General features: G+C 45.1%; 1 protein-coding gene across 3 annotated transcripts in view; it reads left to right on the forward strand.

Moving 5' to 3' along the window:
- The first annotated feature begins 230 nt into the window (after window positions 1-230).
- The window catches only part of STIM1 (stromal interaction molecule 1), a 156,273-nt gene continuing 128,749 nt past the window's right edge, over window positions 231-27,754 (forward strand). For all 3 annotated transcript variants that reach the window (XM_042458111.1, XM_042458110.1, XM_042458112.1), the window contains exons 1-2: window positions 231-1,381; window positions 2,503-2,819. In XM_042458111.1, coding sequence (XP_042314045.1) covers window positions 2,711-2,819 — 109 coding nt within the window. In that variant the 5' untranslated portion in view covers window positions 231-1,381; window positions 2,503-2,710. The remainder of the gene's footprint in view (window positions 1,382-2,502; window positions 2,820-27,754) is intronic.

Here is a 27,754-nt window from a genome sequence, read left to right on the forward strand (position 1 = left end):
CATGGCAGTTAAAGCGGTGTCAAAACGGATTATTTCTGCAGTGCAAACCACGTGGCGCCTTTTTCATGGCGCCCTTCCCGCTCTCCGTCGCTAGAGGCCGCTGTCGGGCAACAGAGACCGGCTTCTAAGCCTCCGGCTCCCTGATTGGCTGGCAGCGGCCAAGGAGGGGCGGAGTCTTCTGCGCTGCTTAGCCCCGCCCCTTATATTAAGACAGACAGAGAGAGGAGGAGCTCCGCGCGCCGCGGCCGTCGGAACGCAGCTGAGGGGAGAGACCACTAGGCTTTGGGGAAAGGGGAGGCCCTAGGGAGAGACCACTTAGGACGCGGGAGCGGGGAGGAAGCGGGTATCTGGGGGAAAGAGGGGAGCGAGCGTCTCCTGTGAGGGGCGCCTGGGCGATACCATTGCGAGTCTGGGCGCGGGGGGAGGACAGATATCTCAGGGAGGAACCATTTCCTGGCCGGGGGCGGGCAAACTGCCTCTAACGGCCCCATTTGCTAATTAAATTGGGGCAGAAAGAGCTTTATTAAAGGGAGGAGGGTATTGTTGAGTGTGTGTGTGGGGTGTGTTTGTGTGGGGGGTTAATAAGGGTCTGATTTGGATCAGTTTTTCAGTCAGAACTGGGGAGGGTCATTAGCCTGAGCGAGGCCATCTTTGTTTGTAGAAGAGGATTCTGGGTAACGGGGGTATTGTTGTGGGTCTGAGTGTGAGTTGTGCCTCTCTCTGTGTGTGTTAATAGAGGGCTGTTTTGGGTCAGGATTTCAGTCAGGACTGGGAAAAGTATTTAGCCTGAGTGAGGCCATCTTTGTAGAAGGGGATTCTGGGTAAAAGGGGTTTTGTGTGTGTGTGTGGTGTGGCTGTGTATCTGTGGGTTCATAGGGAGCTCTGTTGGGTCAGGTTTTTACTCAGAACCCGGGAGTGTGGTTAGCCTGAGTGAAGCCATCTTTGTTTTTTAGAGGGGATTCTGGGTAAAGGAGGGGGCAGTTGGTTTGGCAAAGTAAAGGGGGCATTTGGGTTAGTTGTGGGCAGCTAAAGACTGCCACCGCCGCTGCTGCCTGCCTTCCTGTTCGCTCAGATGTGCGCACCTGTCCTGCAGCCTCCTCCTCAGGAGAGATTGGGCCTCCAATCTGGATTATCAAAGCCTAATCTGGATTAACTGCATCTCCTTGGGATCCTTTCCTTGGAGTCCCTGTGCTTCGGGAAGCAAAGCCGACTGAGGCGGAGGGGGGGGGGGGGGGCTTTGCTTGAGGAATAATAACAATAACAATTCAGCCTCCTAGGACTCTTCCAGCCAGAGCCCCATCTGGCTTTTCCGTCTCCTTCCGTCTCTCTTCCAACGGGAACGAAAGCAGAGATTAAAGGGCCAAAAGAGCCAACAATTTAGGTAGACAAATATTGTTAGTTTGGCCTTGTCTTCTGCACTTAACCGTCCTTTTTCCAGGGGAAGAGTTTCTCCCAAGAACCGTGGAAGGGCAAGAAAGTGACCCTTCAGAGGCGTCTGAAGGGTGCAAGGGATTTCAGGGAGTGGCTTTCTCTTGAAGTTAACTTTTTAGTGGAACTCCAAAGCAGGAACAAGAGGAGGAAGACTCCTTGGAAGTTGTGCAAAAGCCAAAGGTTGGATTGAATGCGCCAGCAGCCTTGGCTTAAGCAGCAGAGCCAGCACCCCTTCCCCTTTCTCCAGCATGGCCGCTCTGCTTGGGATAGTAGCAAGGCAGCCTCTTTACTTGTCTCCTGAAGGAAACCCCCCAGCCCTGGAGTTCCAGCTGGCATCAGTGGGCTTTGAAAAGAGAAGGATATACAGTTATAAGGCTGTTATTTTTGTGTTTTGGTCCAAAGGAGCACAGAGATCGAGAGGCAGTGTCTGCTTTTCTTTCTGCATTTTTGCTGCCGGTCCACCTGCTGACCTCTTCCTTTTAAGAAAAAGTGTTGCTGGCTTGCATTAAAATAAATGCAAATTCTTGTAAATTAATGCTTGCTGAGCATCCAGAAGTCAGATTCAGTCTGCTGTGGTTTGACATTTGAAGACTGAGAATTAAGCATTGTGTGGTAGTTAATATAATCCCCTCTAGCCTCCAAAATGAAAGGGAGTGGGATAACCAGACACATTATTATTATTATTATTATTATTATTATTATTATTATTATATAATGTTTAATTGGGTGTCCTTTAGTTTTGCTTCGGTCTGCAATCTGCTGGAAATTTGCTGGGAGAACTAGTCTGGAGGTGGCTTCTATGGGAATTGTGGTAAATAATTTGTGAAAGAAACTAAGGCCAAAGGATATATTTCTTTTCCATGGTTTTTGGGGTATGTTTGGAAACTGTTCCTTTAAGTATTTAGGCTTTTTGCTCCCCTTAGAGGTTGGACAGGCCCTTTCAGTGCCTCTGGTGAGTCTATAGGAAGGGTTTGTGGAGAGTTGGAAACACCCAGAGCAGGCTTTCTGGAGGTTGCTCAAGTGCTGGGGAAAATGCTCCTTAAAGCCTCTCTCCATCTTTTACTTCTGCAGCTTTTGGAAACTTAACCAGCCTTGTTCCTGGAACAGAGGAGACCTTCCTGCAGTCTTTTGGGATATAAGGAATTCCAGGAACTGCTTGAGAAAAGCGTTGCCTCCTTGCTGAGGGAGAATCCGGACGTCTTCCCCGTTTGGGAACTGATGTCGAGGGGGAGCTGACATTTGGGAATTACCTCCGGGGCCGTCTTTTCCTGAGCAAACCATGGATGTGTGGTCCAGAATAGCCGTCTGGATCCTGTGTGGCTTCCTTCTGCAGCAAGGACACGGGGACCGGGCCCCAGGCACCCACCTGGACGAGGCCACCATTGCAGGTAAGGAAAATGGTCTCCCTTTTCTTCATCCTCTGGGCGCTCATCTTGCGTTGCTGGTTCTTTGGGTGGTTGCTGAGGCAAGCCTACGCCTTGGTTACCCCCTTTTCTGCTCCTGAAGTTGGACTCTGGTCTGCTGCTTGTCGAAGTTTTGGCCGGGTTCAGTCTTTGAAAATGATTCTGCGTTGTCTGTCATGCCAGCTTATTTGAGACCTGCTTCAATCTTACTGGGTACACTTCTGTAGAAGTCTAGAAATTTAATTTCAGAAATGGAGCCAGAAAACCTGAGTCATCCTGTCCATAGGTCAATGTAAGCATGGTACTTGAACTCCTTTTACAAAGGCAAGAGCGTAATCTGCCCTGGAAGCACTGACCTTCCTCTTTTCTCTCATCCGATCAGCCTTTACTGTGAACACAGGCAGTTATGCTCCGAGAGCCTTTGTGGCTGCTGGGATCTTGTAAGTTCTTTGGCATCATTTCCCTTTGCTTCATCCTTTACATCCTTTGCTAGATGCCCCTAAGTTTTACCCCTGACTTATCCATGGGTCATATCAAAATCCATAATTTTGGCCCCAAAATCTGCCCTCCATTTATACATGAGGTTGACTTATAGCTGAATATATACGGTGGTAATATTTGTGCTCTTAGTTTTGTTTTTGTTTTTCAGTTATGCAGTTACTTTGAAATCAGTGTTAATGTCATACAGTATTTATACAATAGGCCGGTCTGCTGTCTCTTGCATTTTACACTCGCTGCAGCTTCCAAGTTGTTTACAGGAGCAGCCCTACATAGCGCACATTGCAGTAGTCTAGTCAAGAAGTTGCCCATGCAAGATTGGTTGTGGTCAAGTTGTCCCTGTCCAGGAAAGGCCAAAGCTGGCAAATCAGTTGAAGCTTATCCCAAGCACTCTAAACCACAGAGTCTGCCTGGGTCTCTAGTGATAGAGATGGATGCAGGAGTGCTTCCAAGTAAACACCTGCCTTTTAGGTATAGTACCACCCCATCCAGGGTTCCTACCTGATTCACAGACTGTATTTTCTGGCCGATGAGCATTGCCCATCTCTGCTTTGTAGCTTCTTATTTTTGTAGGCAGTAGGTGAGACTATGAAACTAACGTTCAAATAGACCCTGAAAAATGCAGTTATAATTTGAATAGAAAGAGTTTCTTTCCAGGGTTACGTGTAATAAACAGCTTTGGGGGGGGCATCATTTGTGAAATGGCCCAGCATTGTTCCTTCCTCGCTCTCTCAAAACCTGCTAATCTAGGTACAGTATAAGTTTGATCAGCTTTGCCATGGAGCCATTGGCTCTCAACTTTGGCTTGAGTTAAGTGATAGTAAATGATGGAGGCATAGTAGGCCGGACGGTGAAGGTGCACAGGAGGCAGCATTGTTTGGCTTTTTTGTTTTAAAAAGTTGATTTGGTGCAGAAAATTGAGCGTATCGATAGGTCCTGTCTTTGGCCAGTTTGGTTCATGTTGGGAAGTCCAAGTGGAGGAGGATTGTCTGCTCGGGGGTCTGGGCCGTCATAAGGATTCATAGGCAACCTGCACTTAACTTTTTCTTGCTCCTCATTCTCTTGTGGGAAATCCCCATCTTTGCTTCACAGATCTTTAAAATAGCTGCCTGTCAGCATCACCCCAAAGGACACAGCTTTTATTAGGTGGCTTGGCAGAGACACATGAAGGGCCTGGGAGCGTTGTTTGGAACTGGGACCTCATTCCCAGTTAAAATAAACCAGTTTGTGATCAGAATCACTGCATTGGTTCAACAGCGAAGCGTGGTTCATACTGCATTTGCCCCGATTGCATTTTCTTGTTGTAAAATAACCCGCTTGTCATTCACATTGACTGATGAACTGATTCAAAATGGACCCTCTTTGGTGAGTCACTGATCTCTGATCACGTCATAAGGTATTGATTTGGACCCACATCTCGTTCATACTTGCGCTGAAGCGATTTATTGTGAAAAGATGCCAAAAAACGAGCGTCAAAAAGACGCACATTAAATGGGTCTAGCACAGGGGCCCCTCACCAGACTGCTTCAGCAATTCAGCTCAAGTGTGAACAAGGGTCATTTAAACCATTTCAAACCAGTTACTTTCACAGATTGTGTGACAATGAATGCTATCTGAGAGGAGTGGTCCAGCTTTTCTATCACCCTTTCTTAGTTTCCATGCTCCTTTGGCCCAGGGAGTTCCTGAACGATAACTCTGGTTATTCTGTGGTCAGTGGTCTGTGGATCTCTACTGGACCTGGTCCTTCCATCCCTGACTTTCAGATACCAAGATCTCTGCTAGGTACTTCCGGGAGAGATTCCAAGGAGCATGTTTTGATTGATTGATTGAAATTTTATTTATATACCGCCGTTCCTATGATCACGGCGGTTTACAAACAGAATAAGATACAATACGATACAGGTTACAAATATAATACAATAAAAATCACAGTTTAAAAATCAAAATTAACAGCTAAAGTCCTTCATAAAAAAAACACCGTATACTACTATATATCATTAAAATCCATCATTAATCAATCAAAATAATAAAACAATATAAAAATACAATAAATAGTATGCAGGAGCAAAACAGTCAGGACATGTGAGGGAAGGCTTGACGAAATAAATGAGTCTTAAGGTTTCTCTTAAATGACTCCAGGGAGGGGGCTAAGCAGAGCTCCTCAGGGAGAGCGTTCCAAGACTGCGGGGCCACCACAGAAAAAGCCCTTTGCGCAGTCGCTGCGTATCTTGTCTTGGGAACACTCAAAAGTTTTCCCCCACGAGATCTGAGAGTGCGGGGCTGATTGTATGGGGAGAGTCGGTCCTTCAAGTACTCTGGGCCCAAGCCATTTAGGGCTTTATAGGTAACAAGCAACACCTTGTATTGTGCCCAGAAGCGAATTGGCAGCCAGTGCAGATCTGCTAGTACAGGTGTTATGTGGCTGGCCCTGGAGCTACCAGTGACCAGTCTGGCAGCCATATTTTGAACCAACTGCAGCTTCTGAGTTTGATACAAGGGTTGCCCCATGTAGAGCGCATTACAGAAATCGAGTCGAGAGGTTACCAGTGCGTGTACTACTGTTTCAAGGTCCCCCCGGTCCAGGTAGGGACGCAGCTGGCGTATCAGCCGAAGCTGATAACAGGTGCTCCTAACTGTCGCATCCACCTGAGGAGTCAGGTGAAGCAAGGAGTCAAGAAGCACCCCCAAACTGCGAACTGAGTCCTTCACAGGGAGCGTGACCCCATTCAGGACTGGTGGACAAACCTCCTTCCCAGGACCAGGAGAACTTATCACAAGTACTTCCGTTTTCTCTGGATTCAGGCTGAGTCTGTTTTCCCTCATCCAGCCCATTACCGACTCCAGACAGACATTGAGCGGAGAGATGCATGTGCTTGTCTTCTGGTCTTTGAGAAGAGGCAGGAAAGGTTTTGCCACTGAACACTCTCACCAGCGCCTCTGACTCATGTTTCCACCACAAAATGATATGGGGCCTTCTTTGCCCCAAGAAATGACATTGCGTAGGACAGAACTCCTTAGCCCAAGGGCAAAGTGCATTAGTTGGGTGCAGAAATATCCTGTCCATGCTGGGTTTTGTCTGTAAATAATGCATGGCAGGTGCCTGAAACCTGAGGACACACAAACTCTTGAGATGGCAGTCTTGTAAGCTGTACCTTGCAGTGTCTGGTTCTGTTTGAAAAAGGTGGCTGGGGCATGAAATGAGCCACTTTTCAGTCATCAGCTTGTTATCACTTTCCAGATTAGTAGCTGTATTAGTCTGTGGCACCAAAGGCAAAGTATTATGCCTTGGTTTAGCATCAATAATTTATTGTGGTATAAGCTTTTATAGACCCAGCCCACTCCATCAGATGTATGGATGGTGTTATCCCCAAATTGGCAGATTTCTATTCTTTTGCTTGTGTTGGGGAGAAATGGCAAACCGTGGAGTAGGATGAAATTGAAATGGCAGAAGCCAGACAGTGAAGCTTACTGTAATGGTGGCCATTAAATAAGCCCTAGCTGTGAGGTAGCACAGACTTTCTTGTGTTGGTGAGCTGATTCACGCATCCCTCTGTGATGAAAATCTTTTGTCCCTATTCAAGCCCCAGGAGATAGGCTTGTACCTCTTTGTAAATTTCTGTTATTGACATTTCATTGTTCAAGGGTGGTCATCTTAAAGGCCACTGACCAAATATTTTGGGAGGCTGAAGTATTCTCCCATTGAATGTTGCTGTTTCTGATGGGAGATGTCAGTACAGCTATGTTCATTTACTATTTTCTGCAGAAACTGGACTGTTTGCTGGTAATGTTCCAACTGTCTTCTACATAGGATCTTGTTATTACATACCTTTAAGAAGACTCTGAATTATAGTAACCCTCTTCTAGGGTTTACTTGGCAGGTTTCTAGGCTGCATCAATAGAATATAGTGTCTAGATCAAGGGAAGTAATAGTGCCACTCTATTCTGCTTTGTCAGGCCCCACCTGTATCCAGTTCTGGGCAAAACAATTCAAGAAGGATGTTGAGAGACTGGAGCGTGTTCACAGGAGGGCCACCAAAATGGTTGAAGGGTCTGGAAACCATAAAGCCCTATGAGGAAAGATTTAGGGAGCTGGGAATGTTTAGCCTGAGAAGAGAAAATTAAGAGGTGATATGATAACCCTATTTAAGTATTTGGAGGGATGTCATATTGAGGATGTTTTCTGGTGTTCCAGAGAATAGGACCTAGAGTAATGGATTCCAGCTACAGGAAAAGAGATTCCATTTAGAACCAGTTGGAAGAAACCATAGGGTCCATCCAGTCCAACCCCTTTCTGCCATGCAGAAACTCTCAATCAAAGCATCCCAACAGATGGCCATGCAGCCTCTGTTTAAAGAGTTCCCAGGAAGGAGACTCCACTACATCCGTTGGAATGTCTTCTGCTGTTGAACAGCCCTTACTGTCGGGACATTCCTCCTAATGTCAAGGTGGAATCTCTTTTCCTGCAGCTTGCATCCATTGCTCTGGGTCCTAATTTCTGGAGCAGCAGAAAACAAGCTTGCTCCCTCCTCAATATGACATCCTTTCAAATATTTAAACAGGACTATCATATCACCTCTTAACCTTCTCTTCTCCAGGCTAAACATCCCCAGCCCCCTAAGTCGTTCCTCATAGGGCTTCATGGTTTCCAGACCCTTCACCTTTTTAGTTGCCTTCAACATTAGGAGGAACTTCCTGGCAGTAAGAGCTGTTTGACTGTGGAAGACACTGATTCCTTGGAGATGGTGGTGGAACCTCCTTTGGAGGTTCTTAAACAGAGACTGGATGGCGATCTGTTGGGGATGCTTTCATTATGTGTTCCTGCATGGCAGAAGAGGGATCAGACTGCCCTTGTAGTCCCTTCAAACTCTATGATTCTATGATTTCTTCAGAGAAGGTGTGCCATTGCTTTCCTCTTTGGCTGCTAAGAGAGGGTGACCTGCTCAAGGACACCCAGGGAGTTCCTGTGGCTAAGTGGGGATTTGAACCCTAGTTGTCCAAGGACCTAAGTCCAGTATTTACACCATTAAACCATACTGCTCCTAAAAGGGACTGTTTTCTTGCCCAGATTTATCCGGTGTAGGCTTCCTGGTAGGCTGAGAGTGTGACACACCCAAGGTCTCCCTATGGATTTCCATGGCTGAGCAGAGATTTGAACTGGACGTCTAGTCCAACATGCTCTCTCTCCATGAGACATTCAATAGTATGTATCACAATGGAGGAAATCCACAGGTGTATTATGGCCCTTTCATGTTCTGGATGTTGTTATTGCCTTCTGTTACCGAGTTCACAGGATAGATGCGGTGGAGACTTGCCATCCGACTTTGCCAGGAGGTTTCATTTCTGGCTCTGTATCGCTGTTATGTGGTCTAATGCTATGTTCAAGTGGTTCTTGGTTGGAAATTGTAAGTGACAACGACAATAGAACAAGAAACGTTCTGTTATTTTGGTCTGCTCTGCAGTAGGTTGTTCCTGGATAGAGGTCTGATTGTGTTGTCTTCGGAGAAATAACTCATTCAAATCCATATGCTATTGAGTTTCCTTCTGGGAAAGGCTGAACAGATGCAATTGTATTGTAGAGTTTGGCTGTCGTAGGCAGTGGGCATCGTAATGCGTTCAGGGTGGAAGCCATAAAATGTGGGGCCCGTATGGCTGTTGCCTCATTAGGGAGTATTGCTCCATGACACTGGAGCAAATGTTGGCCTTATTTTACTGTTCTAAATTGTTGCCTTTCCAATTTGAAGTTGTTCTGACTGATTTCCCAGCAGAGAGGGTCCTCCTGTAATCTGGGTATAACTCCTCCTATTTGCTCCTGTAGGCAGGGACTATAAACAAATGACCGGCCCCTATATAGGGAGGAGCTAGCCCCCCTGAGCCTCGTGTCACGGTAAGTACCCAACGTTCCTTTTTATTGTAAGACACCCAGAGAGATCTCATGTCTTAATTAAATAATAAAGGTGATGAAGTCCTGATGGAGCTTTGTCAAGGTTTTGTGTCCGGTTGCTTCCTTGCTAACCGAGAGCAAATGTGCTTTTGCATTGTCCGCTCTCCCTCTGATGAATTTCAGTTCCAGGTTGAACCACTTGAACAGCAGGATCTAAACCTGTTTCCTCTGACACTTGATGCAATCACTGTCTATATTGTATCCCTCTTTACTCTGCCCTAGATCAAATATTGATCGTGTCTTTTGAAAGAGTCTCAGTGGATTGATACTGCGTCCTCTCCTGGCAACTCATAATCCTCAGGCTGCCTTACATTTCAAAACTTAATACCCCTACTTCTCTCCCACCCAGTCTTCAGTTCTCCTCTTCACTTCTGGAGTGAGGGATTGCTGTCAGAGAGCAGCTGGATGCGTCAGCTCTCGGCAGCCGGTTATATACAGAATTTAAAAGCAGCCATACTGTTTACCTCTATTTTTTCCCCTTAGGAAAACAATGCCTAGGTGTTTCTAGTTTTCCACCCTCTTAATCTTCTGTTGCTCTTCTCAGGTTTTTCATTATTGTGGGTAAACTCTGGAGCGCTGAAGTAAACACAGATGGGCCAGGCTCTTAAGACAAAGTAGACTGGGCCAGATACTTCCTTTAACGCGGTTTTGCACTTCCTGCAACAAAAGAAAACACTGCTGGAGGCATCTGAAGGTTTTGCCGAACAATGTGTGAGTTTGTATGTACTGTTTAGAGGGAGCACACAACTCCCTTGTTGCAACAGCCTGCCTGGCTGGCTGGATGCTGGTCCGTCTCCAAGCACAATTCAAAACGTTGCGTATGACTTATAAAACCTAACGTGGCTCAGGTCCAGGCTGCCTGAATGAACATATCGCTCTATGCAAGCCTTCCTGAGCACTAAAGTCTTTGCAGGCTGACAGAAGGAGATTTTGGCACTGCAGCCATGTGAAGCAGACACACCTGAAATAAACTTTCATAAGCCAGACCGAAAGAAATTACATTTTATACAGATTGCGTCTCCCTTATCTGAAATGCTTGGAGCCAGAGGTGTTTGGGATTTTTACCCCCAGATTTTGGAATATTTGCATCTACATGATGAGAGATCTTAGAGATGGGATCCAAGTCTAAACATGAAATTCATGCATGTTTCATATATACCTTATCAACATAGCCTGAAGGTAATTTTACACATAATATTTATAATAATTTTGTGCATGGAACAAAGTTTATGTACACCGAACTATCAGAAAGCAAAGGTGCCACTATCTCAGCTACCCACGAGGACAATTTTGAATGTATTTTTTATAATATTAAAAGAATAACTTTTATTGCATTAAAATAAAATATAGAACATACAGTGCACCTGCATCATACGCGGGCGCATTATACACTGCTGAAAGCAGTGCCAGAAGAAGCGGCCCTGCGCACCAGAAGGAATAATGGCACACCGCTGCGCTGCTGCAAGCGTGAGCCCCATTACTTCTAATGGGGCTCAAGCATACACGGAGTTTCTTTTACATGGGGGGGGGGGTCCCGAGCGGATCCCCCGCGTAAAAGAAGGGACCACTGTACAACCATTATTTAACACATTGCACCATTCACTTACACAATTTCAATATTCTTGTATCTTCAATCCTGTCCACCGAGGATGTGGGCAGGATTCTGTGAAGTGTCAGGAAGACGACTTGCTCTCTCGATCCCTGTCCTTCATGGCTGACAGCTCAAGGGGGAATGGTTGTGACTAACATGTTACACCGTATTATTAATACATCTTTCAGGGATGGGCAATTTCCATCTACATTGAAGACGGCCATAGTAAAACCTTTATTAAAAAAGCCCTCCCTTGACCCCCTAATTCAGAATAATTATTGGCCTGTCTCGCTGCTGCCATTTTTAGGGAAGGTGATCGAGAGGGGAGTCGCCTTTCAGCTTCAGGGAGTCCTGGATGAAACTGATTATCTGGACCCATTTCAAACCGGGTTCCAGGTGGGCTATGGAGTTGAGACTGCCATGGTCGCCTTAGTTGATGATCTCCTTCTGGGCATGGACAGGGGAAGCGTGTCCCTGTTAGTGCTTTTGGACATCTCAGCGGCCTTCGATACCATCAACCATGGTGTCCTTCTGGATCGCCTGAGGGAGTTAGGTATCGGGGGCTCTGCTTTGCAGTGGTTCCGTTCCTACCTCTCAGGTAGATTCCAGATGGTGCAGCTGGGGGACTGTCGTTCCGATAAGAGGGCCCTTACATCTGGGGTCCCTCAAGGAGCAATTTTGTCCCCCATGCTGTTTAACATTTACATGAAGCCGCTGGGAGAGATCATCCGGAGACATGGGGTGCGGTGTTATCAGTACGCTGATGACACCCAAATAATCTTCTCTATGTCTCTGACTGATGCAGTAACTAGGGACGGCATCTCTCTTCTTAATGCCTGCTTGGAGTCGGTAATGGGCTGGATGAGGGAAAACAGACTCAGCCTGAATCCAGAGAAAACGGAAGTACTGGTGATAGGCTCCCCTGGTCCTGGGAAGGAAATTTTTCCACCTGTCCTGAATGGGGTCACGCTCCCTATGAAGGACTCGGTTCGCAGTTTGGGGGTGCTCCTTGACTCGTCGCTTCATCTTACATCCCAGGTGGATGCGACGGTTAGGAGCACCTGTTATCAGCTTTGGCTGATACGCCAACTGCAACCCTTCTTGGACCGGGGGGACCTTGAAACCGTTGTACACGCTCTGGTAACCTCTCGATTAGATTTCTGTAATGCGCTTTACGTGGGGCAACCCTTGTACCAAACTCGGAAGCTACAACTAGTGCAGAATATGGCAGCTAGGTTGGTCACTGGATGTTCCAGGGCCAGCCATATAACACCGGTTTTGAAAGACCTCCTGTGATGACTGGTCTCCCAGTCACCTGAGGACTTCTCCTGAACTACAAAGGGTTAATCTGGGAGGAGGTACATGCTAATGAGAGATGACATCACATGCTAATGAGCAGCTACATCATAGCTGACGTAAGGCTCACTTGGCCAATCAACAGTGCCAGAGCGGCAGTTTCAAAAAGATTCCAAGAGAGGGCTTTAAATACCCCTGGAGGACCATGTGTCCTTTGTTCTCCATCTCGGCTGTGTTTGGGGAAACCAGAGGCTTGCCTTTGTCCTCTGAGCAGCCGGAGGACCGGCTCAGGAATGCAGGTAGAGTTGGCAAGGAGCCAACTCCCTGATTCCAAGAACTCCACAAGGACTACATATCCCATCATTGTGTGAGTAGCTCAGGAACAGTGTTAGTCAGTACGTCTAGGTTTTTGTTATGTTTATGTAATAGCTTGCCTGAAATGAATATCTTTGTAACTGTGTTTTCTGACCTGCAAGGCAAGGAGGCCTGGCATGAGTGATACCTTCCTATTCTATACTATTTCTTTAAAATAAACTTCTTTCTGTTAAAGCACCTGCTATCTCTTTGCTCCTATACACGCGCCTTAACTCGGTTACTGATTGCTCTGGGTGAGCAAGGAAGGAAACTAGATCTCTCTCTATATTCCTCACAAGTCCCAGTGTGTGTGGGGAAGGGGTAGCTGTGGAGCTACTATAAATATAATTTATAGTTCATTCACTGGGTGGTGGCAGCGGAAAGTTCTTTTTTTTAAAGGGATCCCCTGAGAGTAATAGCCACGCACAGGGCTTTGCTCTCGAGGAATCATCACACCTCCATTGGCTGCCTATTCGCTTCTGGGCCGAATACAAGGTGTTGGTTATTACCTATAAAGCCCTAAATGGCTTGGGCCCAGGGTACTTGGAGGACCGCCTCTCCCCATATAATCCGCCCCGCACTCTTAGGTCGGGAGAGAAACATCTCCTAACAGTTCCAGATGTTCGTTATGCTGCTGTGAGGAGGGCATATTCTATTTCAGCCCCTCAACTCTGGAACTCTCTCCCCAATGAGCTCCGCATGTCCAGTTCCCTTGATGTATTCAAGAAAAACTTGAAGACTTAACTATTCCGCCAGGCTTTCCCCCCATGAACCTTGTTGTCATTCTTCTCCCCTGAAATTGTGATGTATTCCACCTTTTAGCCTTTTGTATAAATGTTGATGTTACGTTTTACTGTGATTGTTGTTGTACATTGTTGTTTTTAACTGGTTTTATTATTGTTGTGAACCGCTATGATCTATGGAATATAAATAAATTTTATTATTTATTATTCATGAAACACATAGTTCACTACCTTTTATAACATTTAATCTGGTCTAACATCTCTCTCATGTGTCCATGGAAGCTTTTAGTTGTTCTATTTCTACTATTACATTACTGGACTGAATTACTCTCAAATAGTTTAAGGTAATTTCTCCTCCTTTAGCCCTCATTACCTGCTCTGTTTCATTCATTCTAATTTCCCTTTCTCGTCCTGTAACTTCTCTGTTCATCTCTGTGCAACATTTCTTCTCTCTTCTTTTAATCTATCCTTCTTACTCATTATTGTTTTCACAATCTGCCCTTCTTCTGTTTCCTGTGCCCTTCTATATTTACTCCTCCTTCCTCTAACTTACATAGTCTTCCTTTCTCTTCTTTCACTTCTATTTTGAGTAGGTAAGTGGGTCAGCCTTCATCTTTGTTTCTAACTTCTATATACGTGGCTTTATGTTAAACACATAGAAAAATAAAACACCCTTCAGATAACTACATATAAACAATAATGATGGATAGTTTTGGATTTTGGAGTATTTCCGATTTTGGCATTCTGGATAAGGAACACTCCACCTGCATTTAACTTTATTTTATTTGTATTCTGTCTCTTGGTCTGGGATCTAAAGTGACTGACAGCCCCATTGAGTCCAGCATTTCCCTTTGAAGGGAGAGAGAAGCCTACAGGATTCTGCTGCTGAGTCCTCCTACATCCCTGATCCAGCGTGTTGCCTGCATTAGAGAGACACAGGTTGTTGGGAGCTTCCTTTTCCCCATCGAAGCCCTAACCAAGCAATTGAGGATATCAGACTGGAGCCCTGGAAGTGCTGAGTGTGGTAGCTGTGAGACGATTCTTGTCCGGTTCATTATTTCGGGACTAGTCAAATGATAGTTGGACTTAACATTTTCCAGAGGGATTGTTGCTGTGTGTGTCTTTTGCAATAAAATCAACCAAAACTCTTGTGGCACCGCCAAGGCTGACACATTGGTTGTGGCATAAGCTTCTGTGGAGTGTCTTCCATTTCATTAGGTGCACATTTATCCTAGTCTCTTGGGGAAAAGAGGAGCAGACAGTGAGATCAGAGGGAAAGGAAATGCAGAAAGTCAGGAATCTACTGTATATAGTCATGTATAAGTCTAGAAATTTTAGTCAAACATTGACCCAAAAAACTTGAGTCGACTGACCCTTGAGTCAATGTAAGAACTGTACTTAAACTTGATTAAAAAAGGAACCATCCCCTGGTTAAAGGCATGAGCGTCACCTGTCCTGGAAGCACTTGACTTTCTCCTCCATCCAGACTTTAGTTTGAGCACAAACAGTTCTGCCTGCTGGGATTTTTTAAGTTCCTTGGCATTGTTTTCCTTGGCTTCATCCTTTATTACATGCCTTTAAGGTTTACCTTTGACTTATCCATGAGTGTTAACAAAATCTGTTATAACAAAACCTGCCCTCAACTTAGATGTGAGGTCAACTTATAGTCGAGTATATATGGTACTTTTTTAGTAGTAGATGACCCAGTGGTTCGAGTGTTGGACGCCAACGCTGGAGACCAGGGTTCGATTCCCAGCTCGAGCATAAAAACCCACTGGCTGACCTTCGGTCCAAAACACACTGCAGAAACAACCGAGTTTGAGAGAGCTCTGGCTGCCTTGGCTGAGTGCTAGGGAATTCCTGGAACAATAGTTTTGTGAGACATTAACCTTTTCTGTCAGAGAGCTCTGGTGGGGTCACAATAAACTACATTCCCTTGCACTGAGCAAGGGCAGTAAAAGCGGTCTCAAACTGGATTATTTCTGTAGTGTGTTTTGCATACTTGGGTAAGTTGCATGCTCTCAGCCTCGGGGAAAGGCAATGGCAACCCTCCTCTGAACAACTCTTGCCAAGAAAACTCCTTGAAAGGGCTGCCTTGGGGTCACCATAAATCAGAAATGACCCGAAGGCACAACACCAACAAGCCCTTTAAAGAATGGCTTGAATCTGCATAATTCAAAGCAATCATACCACAGATCTTAATTAACTTACCAATGGCAGGTGGTGTGTGCCCCACCAACAATTGTTTTGTGGATAGTCATTTTCCATTGCCAGTATTTTCTGCCATTCATTTTGCTGAGGAGCTGGTGCTTGGTGGTTCCTTCCGCTTCTGTGCTGGTTAATAGCCTTAATGCTGGCAGTTAGAAATGAGATGCCCTGCGACTTGGAGTATCTTTTTAAAATGGAGGGAGAATGAATGGAGCGCACACCCGTGCCCATATTCAAGCCAATGAGGCTTGAATAAATGCGAAACTCCATTTTTGCAAGGGGGTCTGGAACAGATCCCCCATGAAAAAGGAGGGGCGACTATAGATTTAAGTTTCTTTTCTACCATATTTTAATGTGCGCAATGTAATCATCATCATCATCATCATCATCATCATCAAGAGCTCTGGGTTTCCTGCTGCCCATTGAAGTGAAGCTGCATCGGCTGAAGTGGTTGTCAGTAAGTGACTTGGAAGTGATGGTCGCCAATCTGGTTCTCTTTTCCAGTGAATTTATTGCCACGTAGAGTAAAATTATGTGGATACTAATAGCTTGCTAATATTTGCTCAGCCTAATGGAAACTGAGTCTCAGCAGTGCCATCTATTCATCTACATACTCAGTTCACTATAAACCTTTTGATTCTTCAAGCTGAGCTGCTGTGGAGCTTCTGGGTTTTTGTGTGTGGCTGTTCTCCATTCCTCTCTTCACAAAGAGTCACAAATTTTTGGACCTTTTTAGCATTTGCTACGCTTTCTAAAGACGCCAGGCAAGGTTCTTCTGCAGTTCTTTTTTCCTCATCTGTAGACCTGGAGGAACATTTTATTTCTTACGCTGCTTAGAAGGGGTTGCGGTCTCCCTAGAACTTGTGCATTTAGCGATCAAGCAAAAAAGAGGGCAAGACAAAAAATCTTGGCTATTAGACTCAAAAGGCTATAGCCACCCTTGGTAAGGTAGGCAACCTAAAACAGCTGAGCCGATATAAACAGACCTTTCAAATATCTAACTGTTCAAGAATACAAATGCTGAAACATCTTAGGGAGGAATTACTCAAGCTAGATTTTATCAGCTTGACACTATGGTAAGGTATGGGAGATTTAATGGCATCCCTTATAATGAGCGAACCTGGATTTGTGGAGAGCATGAAACTGAGGATATATAGCATATATACTATTTAAGTGCAAATTGTATCAGCAGGAGAGAGATCTGTATCTCAGGCCTATATTAGATTAAGCAAACGATGCAGGGGATCCCCATATTAGAACAACGTATTTACCCCTAAGCTGCATCAGGAATCAAAAATATCTCTCATGACAGCTCAGTATTTAAGCAAAAGAATTCATCTGAGATCTTCATATGTGGGGCGGATTTGGGGTAAATTGTAGGGGCGATGAAGAAATATGATGTATACAGTTACCTCCACTACACTTATTTAACGTATTATTGTCTGTTGTATTTATATTTTTGCTCATTTATTTTTATATCCTTTTTGTTTAACCTTTTATATAGAGCTCTTCTACAGAGTGCTGTACCAGATTGGTTGTATTTGTTGTGTTTTGAGATGGCCCATGGGCTACTTGATAAACGTTGTTGTTATGCAGCTTAGGTGAAAACGGATCTGTAATAACCGAGTTCTGACCAGGACCAATCTCCTTTGAATCTAAATCCCACTTGAGCCCTACCTATTTTGACTGCTTTGTCTTGTGGACCATGAGGCCTGAGTCTCATTTCCGTAGCTCTTGTGTCATTCTCTTTGTTTAAAATAGGCATGATTCACCTTTCCACTTGTACACAAGTAATGTAAAAACAACTCACCAAAACCACAGCCTAATCCTGCAGGAAGAAAGCAGTGGTGTAAATGACAGACACATGCCTGTAGAAGCCTTTAAAAAGCAAAAGGTGTTTGCAGATAGTGATGAACGCTAAACAGCACAGCTGCTGGTTAGGTTATTATTAGTATTTATTACTATTAATATTATTATTATCAACATTTATTTATAGAGTGCTATAAAGTTTGCACAGCGCTTTCCATAGTAAGGGTCAAATAAAATAAGAAAAAGAGGAAAGAATAAAAACCTGCCAAGCGGCGTACAGTCTAAAACAACAACATTACATGATAAAAATATCTCTAAAATAATACTAACTAGTACACAACAAAGACAAAGTAAGCAGCAGATTAACAACCAGTAATTTGAAAGTAATTTGGCTTACCTTCAAGGGCCGTTGCAGAATGTGGTACCGCAGCAGAGAAGACATTGCTCCCTCTTGGGTCTTTGTCGTTGTTCTTGTGTGCCGTCAAGAAGTTTCTGACTCAAAAAGTGAACAAACCATGGGGTTTTCTCAGCACAATTTGTTCGCAGCGGGTTTGTCTTTGCCTTCCTCTGAGGCTGAGAGCTTGTGACTTGCCCAAGGTCAACCATTGGGTTTCCATGGATTTGAATCCTGGTCTCCAGAGCCATAGTCCAGCATTCAAACCACTACCATGCAGGCTCTGCATCTTACCTCTGTAAAAGGAAGAACACAGAGTGTTGTTGTTGTTGTTGGTTTTATTTACTTACAGTTGGCTCTCCACATTTGTGGATTTGACTTTTACGGGTTTGATTATTTACAGTTTTGACGACTATCTTCTGTTTAGGAATCTCTAGGTCCTCCAGCGCAGCTCTGCCAGACGTTGACCATAGAGTTGTGCTGGAGAACCTAGAAGTTCCTAGAGAAAACAACTTCTCTAGGCATTTGTAAGTCCTCCAGTACAATTTTATGATCAATCTCTGGCAGATGTTGACCACAGAGTTGCACTGGAGGATCTGGAGATTCCTAGAGAGGTGTTCCCTTAGGTAAAAAGAATGATTTTTATTATTTGCAGTTTCCCCACATTCACAGGGATCCTTCTCCCTTCACTCCAGCGAATGTGGAGAGACCACTGATATCCCACCTTCCTCCCAATTTAGGGATTCAGTGTGACTAGAAGAGTACAGTTGACCCTCCACTTTTGAGGATTTGATTATTTGTGGCTTTGATTAATATGTTCTCTCTAGGAATCTCTTGGTCCTCCGCTGTGACTCAGTGGCCAAGTTTTTGCCAGAGGTTGAGCTGGAAGACCTAGAAATTCCTAGAGAGAACACTTCTTTAGGCATTTGTTGGTCTTCCAGCACGATTCTGTGAACCAACTTACGGCAGGTGTTGACCATAGAGTTGTGCTGGAAGACCTAGATATTCCTAGAGAGGTGTTCTCTCGGGTTTAAAAATAGGGGGGGGGGTTATTTGCCCTTTCCCCACTTTTACAGGGGGGTCCTTTGTCCTTAACACCAGCAAATGAGGAGTTGTCCATTTTAGATGACCGAGGGAAGCAGGGATGGCCATATGGAAGTGGGCACCCTCTCATGTGCCGTAAGGTACATAGCTATTAGAGGCTTGAAAGTTAAGCCAGTTCAGTTGCATCAGACTGGAAGTAAAAGGGCTTATCTCTGTGGCTTAGACAATAGCTGCTGCATCATGTGCTGACGGAAGCGTCTGAGCCTTGCGAAGGGCAGACCGACATACAGCATGTTGCTGTGGTTTAGGCAAGAAAGTACTTGGTGTGAATGGTGGAAAGGAGGCTCCAGTTGATGCGGAAAGGCTGCAGGCAGTGGGTGGAAGGAAGCATCCGAGAGCGTGCCAAGACCATACTCCTGCTTGTCCAGGAAGAGTGTGGCCCTGTCATGAACAAGTAGGCCCTCCAACCCCATAGGCTTCCCTTTCGGCTGAGCGTCGGCAACTTTCTGGGATTCGGTTTCAGTTGGCTAGCCTTGACGTCCCCATAACAAACTCATGATGACACTCTTTCAAGAAGCTGGCAGCCACTCCTGGATCAAATGAAGTTAGAAAATATGAAGCAGAGCCACAGCAGTATGTCAGATGCATTGTTTTCCTAAGCTTTGACTAGTTTCTCTCCCCTCAGCTCAAGTGGCAGTTTAATAATGCTGCATTCGGAAGAGTCTTGTCATTGTTCAGATCAGGAGTCAGTGTCTTGTACAGAAACCCAGTGAAACAGAAAAGTTTTATTCAGAGACTATAGATGTTCACCACAGATGTGTGTTGTCAGGACTGAGGGTCCAGTGTTAGTACATAAAGCATACAATAATTCACATTTTGAGCAGGCTGATACCTCATTTCCCCATGAAACCAAACAAACTTGTCTCTGATGTGAAGTCGAAGGCTTTCATGGCCGGCATCCATAATTTTTTGTGGCTTTTTCAGGTTATGTGGCCATCTAGAACAAAACTCTAAACTTGTTTCTGCTTTCCCCCCATGGCCACATCTCCTTTCTCGTCATATTCTCTTTTCTCATGGGACTGACCTGGGCTCTCCAGGCACAGTCTCTCCTCCTCTTTTCCCATCTGCTCATTAACCACCAAAAGAACATGAGTGGCAGTCCTGTTAACTAACTTGTGACTACTGGTATGTATCCCATTATCCAAATTAGTACCACATAACATGCTGTATACATAAGCAAAGCTGTGGCAGCAAATCATAGACTTGGAAGAGACTGCCAGGGCCATCCAGTCCAACCCCATTCTGCCATGCAGGAACTCACAATCAAAGTGTATCAACAGATGGCCATCCAGCCTCTGTTTAAAAATCTCTTTAAAATCTAACCCTGTTAATCATGGCAAGCAAGGTGAAAGACTCAGCTCCTGATACAGTGGACCCTTGTTGGGTCCACTCTCATACAACTGGCTTCCATCAGCCCAGAAAGACAAGAACTCTGAGAGACTGGGCAGATGTCCAGGAACTTTGCCATGCCCTCAGACAACAGTAATGGAAATGGATCCCGTAAAACACAAGGACAAAAAAAGAAGCAGCACTGGACACTTTTATTGGCTCTCCAGTTCTATGATTCTATGACTAAATTAATTGGATCAGATATATGAGTGAAATGCTTTGGAAACGCATCAGTGGGCATTGGTGATGCTCTCCTTGAGAGGAACAAGGAGGAAATGTATGCTGTGTTCACAGCTATGTCTGCTGCTGCTGTCTTTTTTATTACTATATGAATATCCATTCTCCCCAAAGCTGAAACTGACTTGGCCCTTGCAAAGGCTTAGCTGTCCCTGCTTTGTAACTGGAGTTGTGAGTCTCAATAGTACTCTGGTACAGAATGGCAGTTTGAATTGGCCTTATCAAAATTGACCTTATCAGTGAAGGAGGTGTTGCTTCAACTCCCTATTGAAGGAAGTGGGTGAATGGCTAGCTATCTAAAGAACATAGTGAGATAACTAATGGATGCTGCAGTTGCATCTTTTGGCATTCGCCGGTTAGTCCACACTGGAAGCAGTGCCACTGAGAGGGTCTTCCTCAGGCCATCGCTTTGGGGAACTAGCTTTCAGAATGGGAGGCTTGTTGAAGGACCCTATTACGAACATAGGCCAAATGATTCAGAACAGTACGGTTACAGAGTGACATTTCTCTACATGGGAATGTTGTACATGTTTTTAACCTTAGCCAGCAGGTAAACTAATAGAATAATAAAAATAGCTTGGCCAGCATGCATTATGGTCTTGCTAAAAGGTTTCCCTAATACAGATAGATATTTGTGTGTGTGTGTGAACATTTAGGTCTGTGGTGTCATTCTGCCTTGAGGATAACTTGGTCTTTTGTACACCTGTCTCAAGTTAAACTTGGCCAGTGGCCATTGCCCTTTCCCCATGTCTGGTGCAGAAGTTATTTCCTTGCTAGTAACCATCTTAACATGAGCTCTTGAAAGTTGTGCACACACAGCTCTCTCTGGAACTGCAGGCCATGTTTGTTTGTTTGTTTGTTTGTGCTGAAACCCCCAACTGGATCCTTCTCATTAATCAGCTTTACTACAGAAATAAAGCTAGGTGCCTGAGAAATTAATTAGTGCTCCCTTGAAGACTGAGCGGAGAGAAAGCTAACTGTTCTGCCCTGAATGAGGTCTTTTCAGTGAAGGAGTCCCAAGATGACCTCCGGAGTAAACTGGCTGAATTCTTGCCCCTCTCATGGTTTTATCTTCCTTCCTCATCCAAAGTGGCTCATTCAAGTGGCTGGGAAATTAAGAGAGGCCTTTGCAGGCTTTGGTAGCTCAAGGTTGAGCGAGTCTGGCTGAATGAGATTACGTCTGAAAGGGATCTAGGAGTCCAAATAGATCACAAGTTGAACAAGCTTGCTCCCTCCTCAATGAGACACCCCTTCAAATACCCAAACAGGGCTATCATATCATCTCTTAACCATCTCTTTTTCAGGCTAACCATACCATTCAACTTGTGGTCTACTAGGACTCCGAGATCCCTTTCACAAGACAAATACACTACAAGTTGAACATGAGTCAACAGTGCGATGCGGCAACTAAAAAGGCCAATGCAGTTTTAGGCTGCATCAATAAAAGTATAGTGTCTAGATCAAGGGAAGTACAGTCGGTCCTTCTTATACACGGTTTTTTAATACACGGATTCAAGCATCCACAGTTTGAAAATGTTTTTTAAAAAGTATAAATATCATATCAAACCTTCATTTTCCATTTTTAATAAGGGACACCATTTTGCTATGTCATTATATTTTGTTATCCAAAGCCCAGAGTATAATAAGGGTCCACTGTAATAGTGCCACTCTGTTCTGCTTTGGTCAGGCCCCAGCTGTGTCAGTTTCTGGGAATCACAATTCAGAAGGGAAGTTGAGAAATGGGAGCAAGCCCAAAGAAGGGCCACCAAAATGGCGAAGGGCCTGGGAAGCATGTCCTAGAAGGAAAGACTTAGGGAGCTGGGAATGTTTAGCCTGGAGAAGAGAAGGTTAAGAGGTGATATGATAGCCCTGTTTAAATATTTGAAGGGGTGACACATTGGGGATGGAGCGAGCTTGTTTTCTGCTGCTCCAGAGAACAGGACCCAATGGAGCAATGGGTGCATGTTCCAGGAAAAGAGATTCCACCTCAACATTAGGAGGAGCTTCCTGTGACAGTAAGAGCTGTTTGACAGTGGAAGACGCTTCCTCAGAGAATGATGGAGTCTCCTTCTTTGGAGGTCTCTAATCAAGAGGCTGGATGGCCATCTGTCACAGGGTGCTTTGATTGAGAGTTCCTGCATGGCAGAATGGGGTTGAACTGGATGGCCCTTGGGGTCTCTTCCAACTCTACAGCTCTATGATTCTATAAGTTCTGAGGTAAGGCAGAGAAGGTGCTCTGTGAGCCCTTATCTGGGGGGCAGCTGAACATTTGGTTATTCATTGAATCAGGCATCTTTGCCTCTGGGCAACAGTTGGCCTCCCAAGGAGAATGCACCTTCCCAGCTGAGTAACCTGAGATCTTGAGATTTGGTGATGCGACAGGGGCTGCGCCAGGAGGGACCTGCAGAGCACAGACTCCGGGACTGAGCTGAACCTCTTAACTAAGCTGATAACTTGGACACAGTTGCCCAATGCTCAGGTGGCTTCTGGTTTGGGCTGTTTCAGTGTGCCTTTAGAAATGGTTTTCCTTGCTTCACTACTTTCCTCTCATCTCTGGGTGAATTTGGTATTTCTCAAGCAGCCCCATTCTGACAATATACCTGTATTACAGCAGTAAGTGGATTTTTTGCTTCAAGGGTTTACTTGTGGTTTTGTCTGGGTGGCTTTGTACTGCAGAAAAGGAGGCTGTTTCTATATTGGAGACGAAGGTCTGGTTCGTGGCATTCTTTTCTCCCGATCATGGCTTTGTGAAACGGTGTGAAATGGTTCTTTTCTGGTGGGATGGAAGCAGAGCAGGCAGGTTGTCATTTTTCTGGTTGCTAACTATGGATGCGTATTTGTTATTGTCTCTGCTTAGAAGAGTTTTTGCAAAGCTTTGAAAGATGACAAGATAAACAGGGTGTTTTGCAGGTAAAGTCACCCTAGCAAGGCGTTAAGGAGCTAGGTTTATTTTTGGTTAAGGGAAGAAAAAGTGGGTATATTGGTCATTGTCACTTATGATAAACATGGGCAGTGTGTGTCTATGCGTCTTCAAGTCAGTTGTGAAGATCCTTCTTCTTAGGCAAGGAACCCTCAGGGGTGGTTTTAACCAGTTCCTTCCAGTGCTGGTTATTCACTGGTGGTCTCCCATCCACAGGGCGACCAGATGCCATAACTGCAAAGGAGGACAAGGGGCTGTAAAATGTAGGACATTCAAGAAAAATATAGGGCATTAGAAAATAAAAGCTGAAGACGCTCATACAGTGGGATCCACTGCGGTTTGGCTCTAGGAGTCCCCATGGATGCCAAAATCTGTGGATACTCAAATCCCATTTAATACAATGGCATATTAAAATGGTGCCCATTCTATAAAATGGCAAAATCAAGGTTTGCTTCTTAGAATTTTTATGTTTTTAGAAAATATTTTCAAGCTGTGGATGCTTGAATCTGTGGGTAAAGAGGGCTAACTGTACAAATCTAAAATCATTTCATAAAGCTTATTTCCAGCTATATTACCTATACTGTATTTTATTACTGTATGTCCTCAAATCCTATTTTTCTGATGAACATACCTTTGTTAAAATGCCTTGTTGGCTTGCAATATACTTACAAAACTCTGATCATGACAAAAGGCTTAAACTTGTACTTTACTAACATCAAACCCTTGGCTGAATCTACTTTTGAATTATTCCTTTCATTTGATCATTGTGCTGAAATTAAGGTGGGAAAACCCTTGAAACCTTCACATTGTGTCCTCAAGCAGCTCATTGCTTAACACATTTGGTGTCCCTTTCCCCTCCAAAATGCACCCTGAGCTCTGGGTGCGAGTCTTGTCTGATGCTGATCCTAAGAAAAAAGTATTCTAGAAGGATCCATCCTATCCCCCTGTTTTTAGCAAGGAGCAGCTGCCAAGTAGATGAAGGGGAAGAGCAACTGCTGTGTTACTCAGTGGGCTCCTGGTCATTATCAAAATGGAGAATATTTTGAAATTCCTCCTGGACAGAAGGTTGAAATGTAGGACATAGAATCATAGAGCTGGAAGAGACCTCAAGGGCCATCCAGTCCAAGCCACTTCTGCCATGCAGGAATACACCATCCAAGCTGTCCCTGGGACAGATGACCATCCAGCCTCTGTTGAAAGACCTCCAAAAAAGGAGACTCCACTACTCTCCAAGGCAACGTCTTCCACTGTCAAAAAGCTTTTACTCTCAGGAAGTTCTTCCTAAGGTTTAGGTGGAACCTCTTTTCCTCTAGAATCCATTGCTTTGGATCCTATTCTCTGGAGCAGCAGAAAACAAGCTTGCTCCATCCTGGATGTGACATCCCTTCCAATATTTAAACACCTCTTAATCTTCTCTTCTCCAGGCTAAACATCCCCAGCTCCCCAAGTCTCTCCTCATAGGACTCAATGGTTTCCAGACCCTTCAACATTATGGTTGCCCTCCTATGGATACGCTCCATCTTTTCAACATCCTTTTTGAATTGTTTTGCCCAGAACTGGACACAGGATTAGTCCAGATGAGGTCTGAGCAAAGAGGAATAGAGTGGCACTATTACTTCCCTCGATCTAGACACGATAGGTCTCGGAAAAGGAGGACAGCTGGTCACCTTGCCCATCCAATTACTTCCTTTGACTAAAAGAATTAGGATTAGAATGCTATGTTCCAAGTAGCTTCAGGGCCAATGTGAATAAAATCTTATTAGCAGAAGCTGACCAAAAAGGTGGAGGAATCTTTGGTCTGTTTCCCCCTGAGAAATTTACATGGATGAATTATATAGAAGCAAAAGGCTAGGAACTGACACAGGAGCTGAGAATTTGGGTGGGTGGATTGGAGGTAGAAGCGTTGCACATGAAGCATGTCTGCAGAGACACGAGAACGCAGCTCCTCTGTTTCTCCCCCAAGCCTGAGGCGGCTGCTTCGTCCCTTGCCCTTCCGATCCACCGGTCATGCTCTGCGGCTGGCCTGGAGTCCTGGTGGCTCTGGGGTTTTCTTTTTTCCTCCTTCCGCTGCCTTTGGAGCTGGGCTTGGAGTGAGTTGTCCCATTTGGCTTGTTTTCTCCTCAGGTCTATTTTTGGCCCGAGAGCCAAACAAGGTGACATGACGGGAATGCCTGGCGTTCTTTGGGACTGGGCTAGAAAGGAGGGCAGCTATGATGAGAGCCGGTGGAAGAAGCAACTCTGTTTATCTGTTTATTTGGGGGTATTTGTTTAGCTAGGCAGCTCCTAGAACGACATAAACAATAACAAAATGAAAGTAAAAATAAGAACAGAAAACAAGTAAAGGACCCTTGCTCCACTTACAAAAACAGCAGCAGGATCTGAGGCTTGTTCTTTTGAATCCTTTCCTCGGAGCGGAAAATACAGGGAGCCCTTGGTATTTGCTGCAGTTCAGTTCCAGGACACCCCTCTGGATACCAAAGTCCATGGATGCTCAAGTCCCATGATATACAGGGGGGTATTATTATTATTACTAATACAACTACATTGGGCCCTTGGTATCAGGTGGGGCTTGGTATCCCCATGGATACCAAAATCAGTGGATACTCAAATCCCATTATATACAATTGGGGTGGCAATGATGCTGCTGATGCTGACGACCCTTGTTGACCCTTGGTATCCACTAAGGTTTGGTCCCAGGACCCTCCCGTGGATGCTCAAGTTGTGTCCCTTGTATAAAATGGGAAAAGCAATCTTCGCTTTTTGGAATTTATGTTAGTTTTGAATATTTTCAAGCTGTGGGTGCTTGAATCTGTGGATGAGGAATCCATGGATATGGAGGGCTGACTATAACACTATCATGTGTTTGTAAACACTTTTTGTCCATGCACACTTCAGGTTCCTAGTTCAGGGGAAATACTGTGCAAACAAGGAATGTGCTGAATGTGGGAAATATGATGTACTTCCTCAGGGGTGATGATGGCTCATTTTGTAACTACTGTACTATTGTAATCTGCGCTGCCCGGAATGGGATGCCTGGACCTCAGAGGCATCTCCTGGATATATCTGATGACTTGGTTAGGGAAGACTGACACCTCTCCTCTCTCCCTCCTCCTCATACCGCCACTGGCCTCTTCCCCTTCCTCCCCTCACCTGGGGATGTGCTTGGAGCTGCCTCACTTGGAAGGGGGACCTGTAATCCTTTCCTTGTATCTGCAGACCATTCTCCAAGTAAATCTAGATCACCTTTTTAGCTGTCACATCACACTTTTGGCTCATAGAATCATAGATTCATAAAGTTGGAAGAGACTCCAAGGGCCACCCAGTCCAACCCCATTCTGCCATGCAGGAACTCACAATCAAAGCACTGCCTGAGACAGATGGCCATCCAGCCTCTGTTTAAAAACAGCTTCCAAAGGAGACGACTCCACTACAGTCTCTGAGGGAGTGTGTTCCACTGTCAAATAAGCTCTTACTCTCAGGAAGTTCCTCCTAATGTTGAGCTGGAATCTCTTTTCCTGCAGCTTCCTTCCATTGTTCCATTGTGTCCTCATCCCTGGAGCAGCAGAAAACAGGCTCACTCTATCCTCACTGTGACACCCCTTCAAATACTTAAACAGGGCTATCATATCACCTCTTAACTGTCTCTTTGATTAATTTGTCTGCCTATGCCTTGGGGAAAATCTGTTTAAGCGAGTGGTCACCTACATCTCTTGCCAAGAATCCCATAAGTTGTGCATACACCATCCTTTTCTCTCTCCTTCCCTGACTGAAAGTCCAGTGTTGAAAGGAGAAGAAAAACATGTTCTTCTTCGTGGTCTCTGCGAATCATACAAATGGGTTTCACTGCGCCTGCGCAGTGCTGTTCGGAACCTACTGGAATCACTGGGCAAAGTTTACTTTGCAACATATTGAAACTTTTTGGCGGTAACTCCGCTACCCGTTATAAGGCCCCTGCCTTCCCGCTCTTTTCCCCAGTTCCTTTTTTCCGCCGTGCTGGTTGCTGTTTGGAACTTCGCTCTTGCTCGTTTTGGAATTCACTGGTACTTTGACTCGGACTGTTTTTGACTTTGGCTTCTCTTCCTTCCTCGTTGATCGGACCTCAGACTGTTTTGGACTTCGCTTTGCTCTTCGACTTCTAGGGATGTCTCCTCCTTTTAAGAAGTGCGACATCTGCGGAGGAAAGGTTCCTGTTCAGGACCCCCACTCTTCTTGCCTCTTCTGCCTGGGCCGGGACCACGACCCCAGGGTCTGCAGCCTCTGTAAGTCGATGTCCTCCCAAGCCCGCAAAAATCGGGAGTCGCGGCTGACGTCCGCTATTGCCCAAGGCAAGATTCGGGAGGGGGGATTCCCGGCCTGCTTCGGCCCCTTCGGCCCCTGCTCCGACCTCGGCTGCCCAGGCCCGTAGCGGCCCTTCAAGTGCGCCTCCCTCTACTTCG

This window comes from Sceloporus undulatus, chromosome 3 (assembly GCF_019175285.1).
Source record: "Sceloporus undulatus isolate JIND9_A2432 ecotype Alabama chromosome 3, SceUnd_v1.1, whole genome shotgun sequence".
In the NCBI taxonomy this organism is placed as follows: domain Eukaryota; kingdom Metazoa; phylum Chordata; class Lepidosauria; order Squamata; family Phrynosomatidae; genus Sceloporus; species Sceloporus undulatus.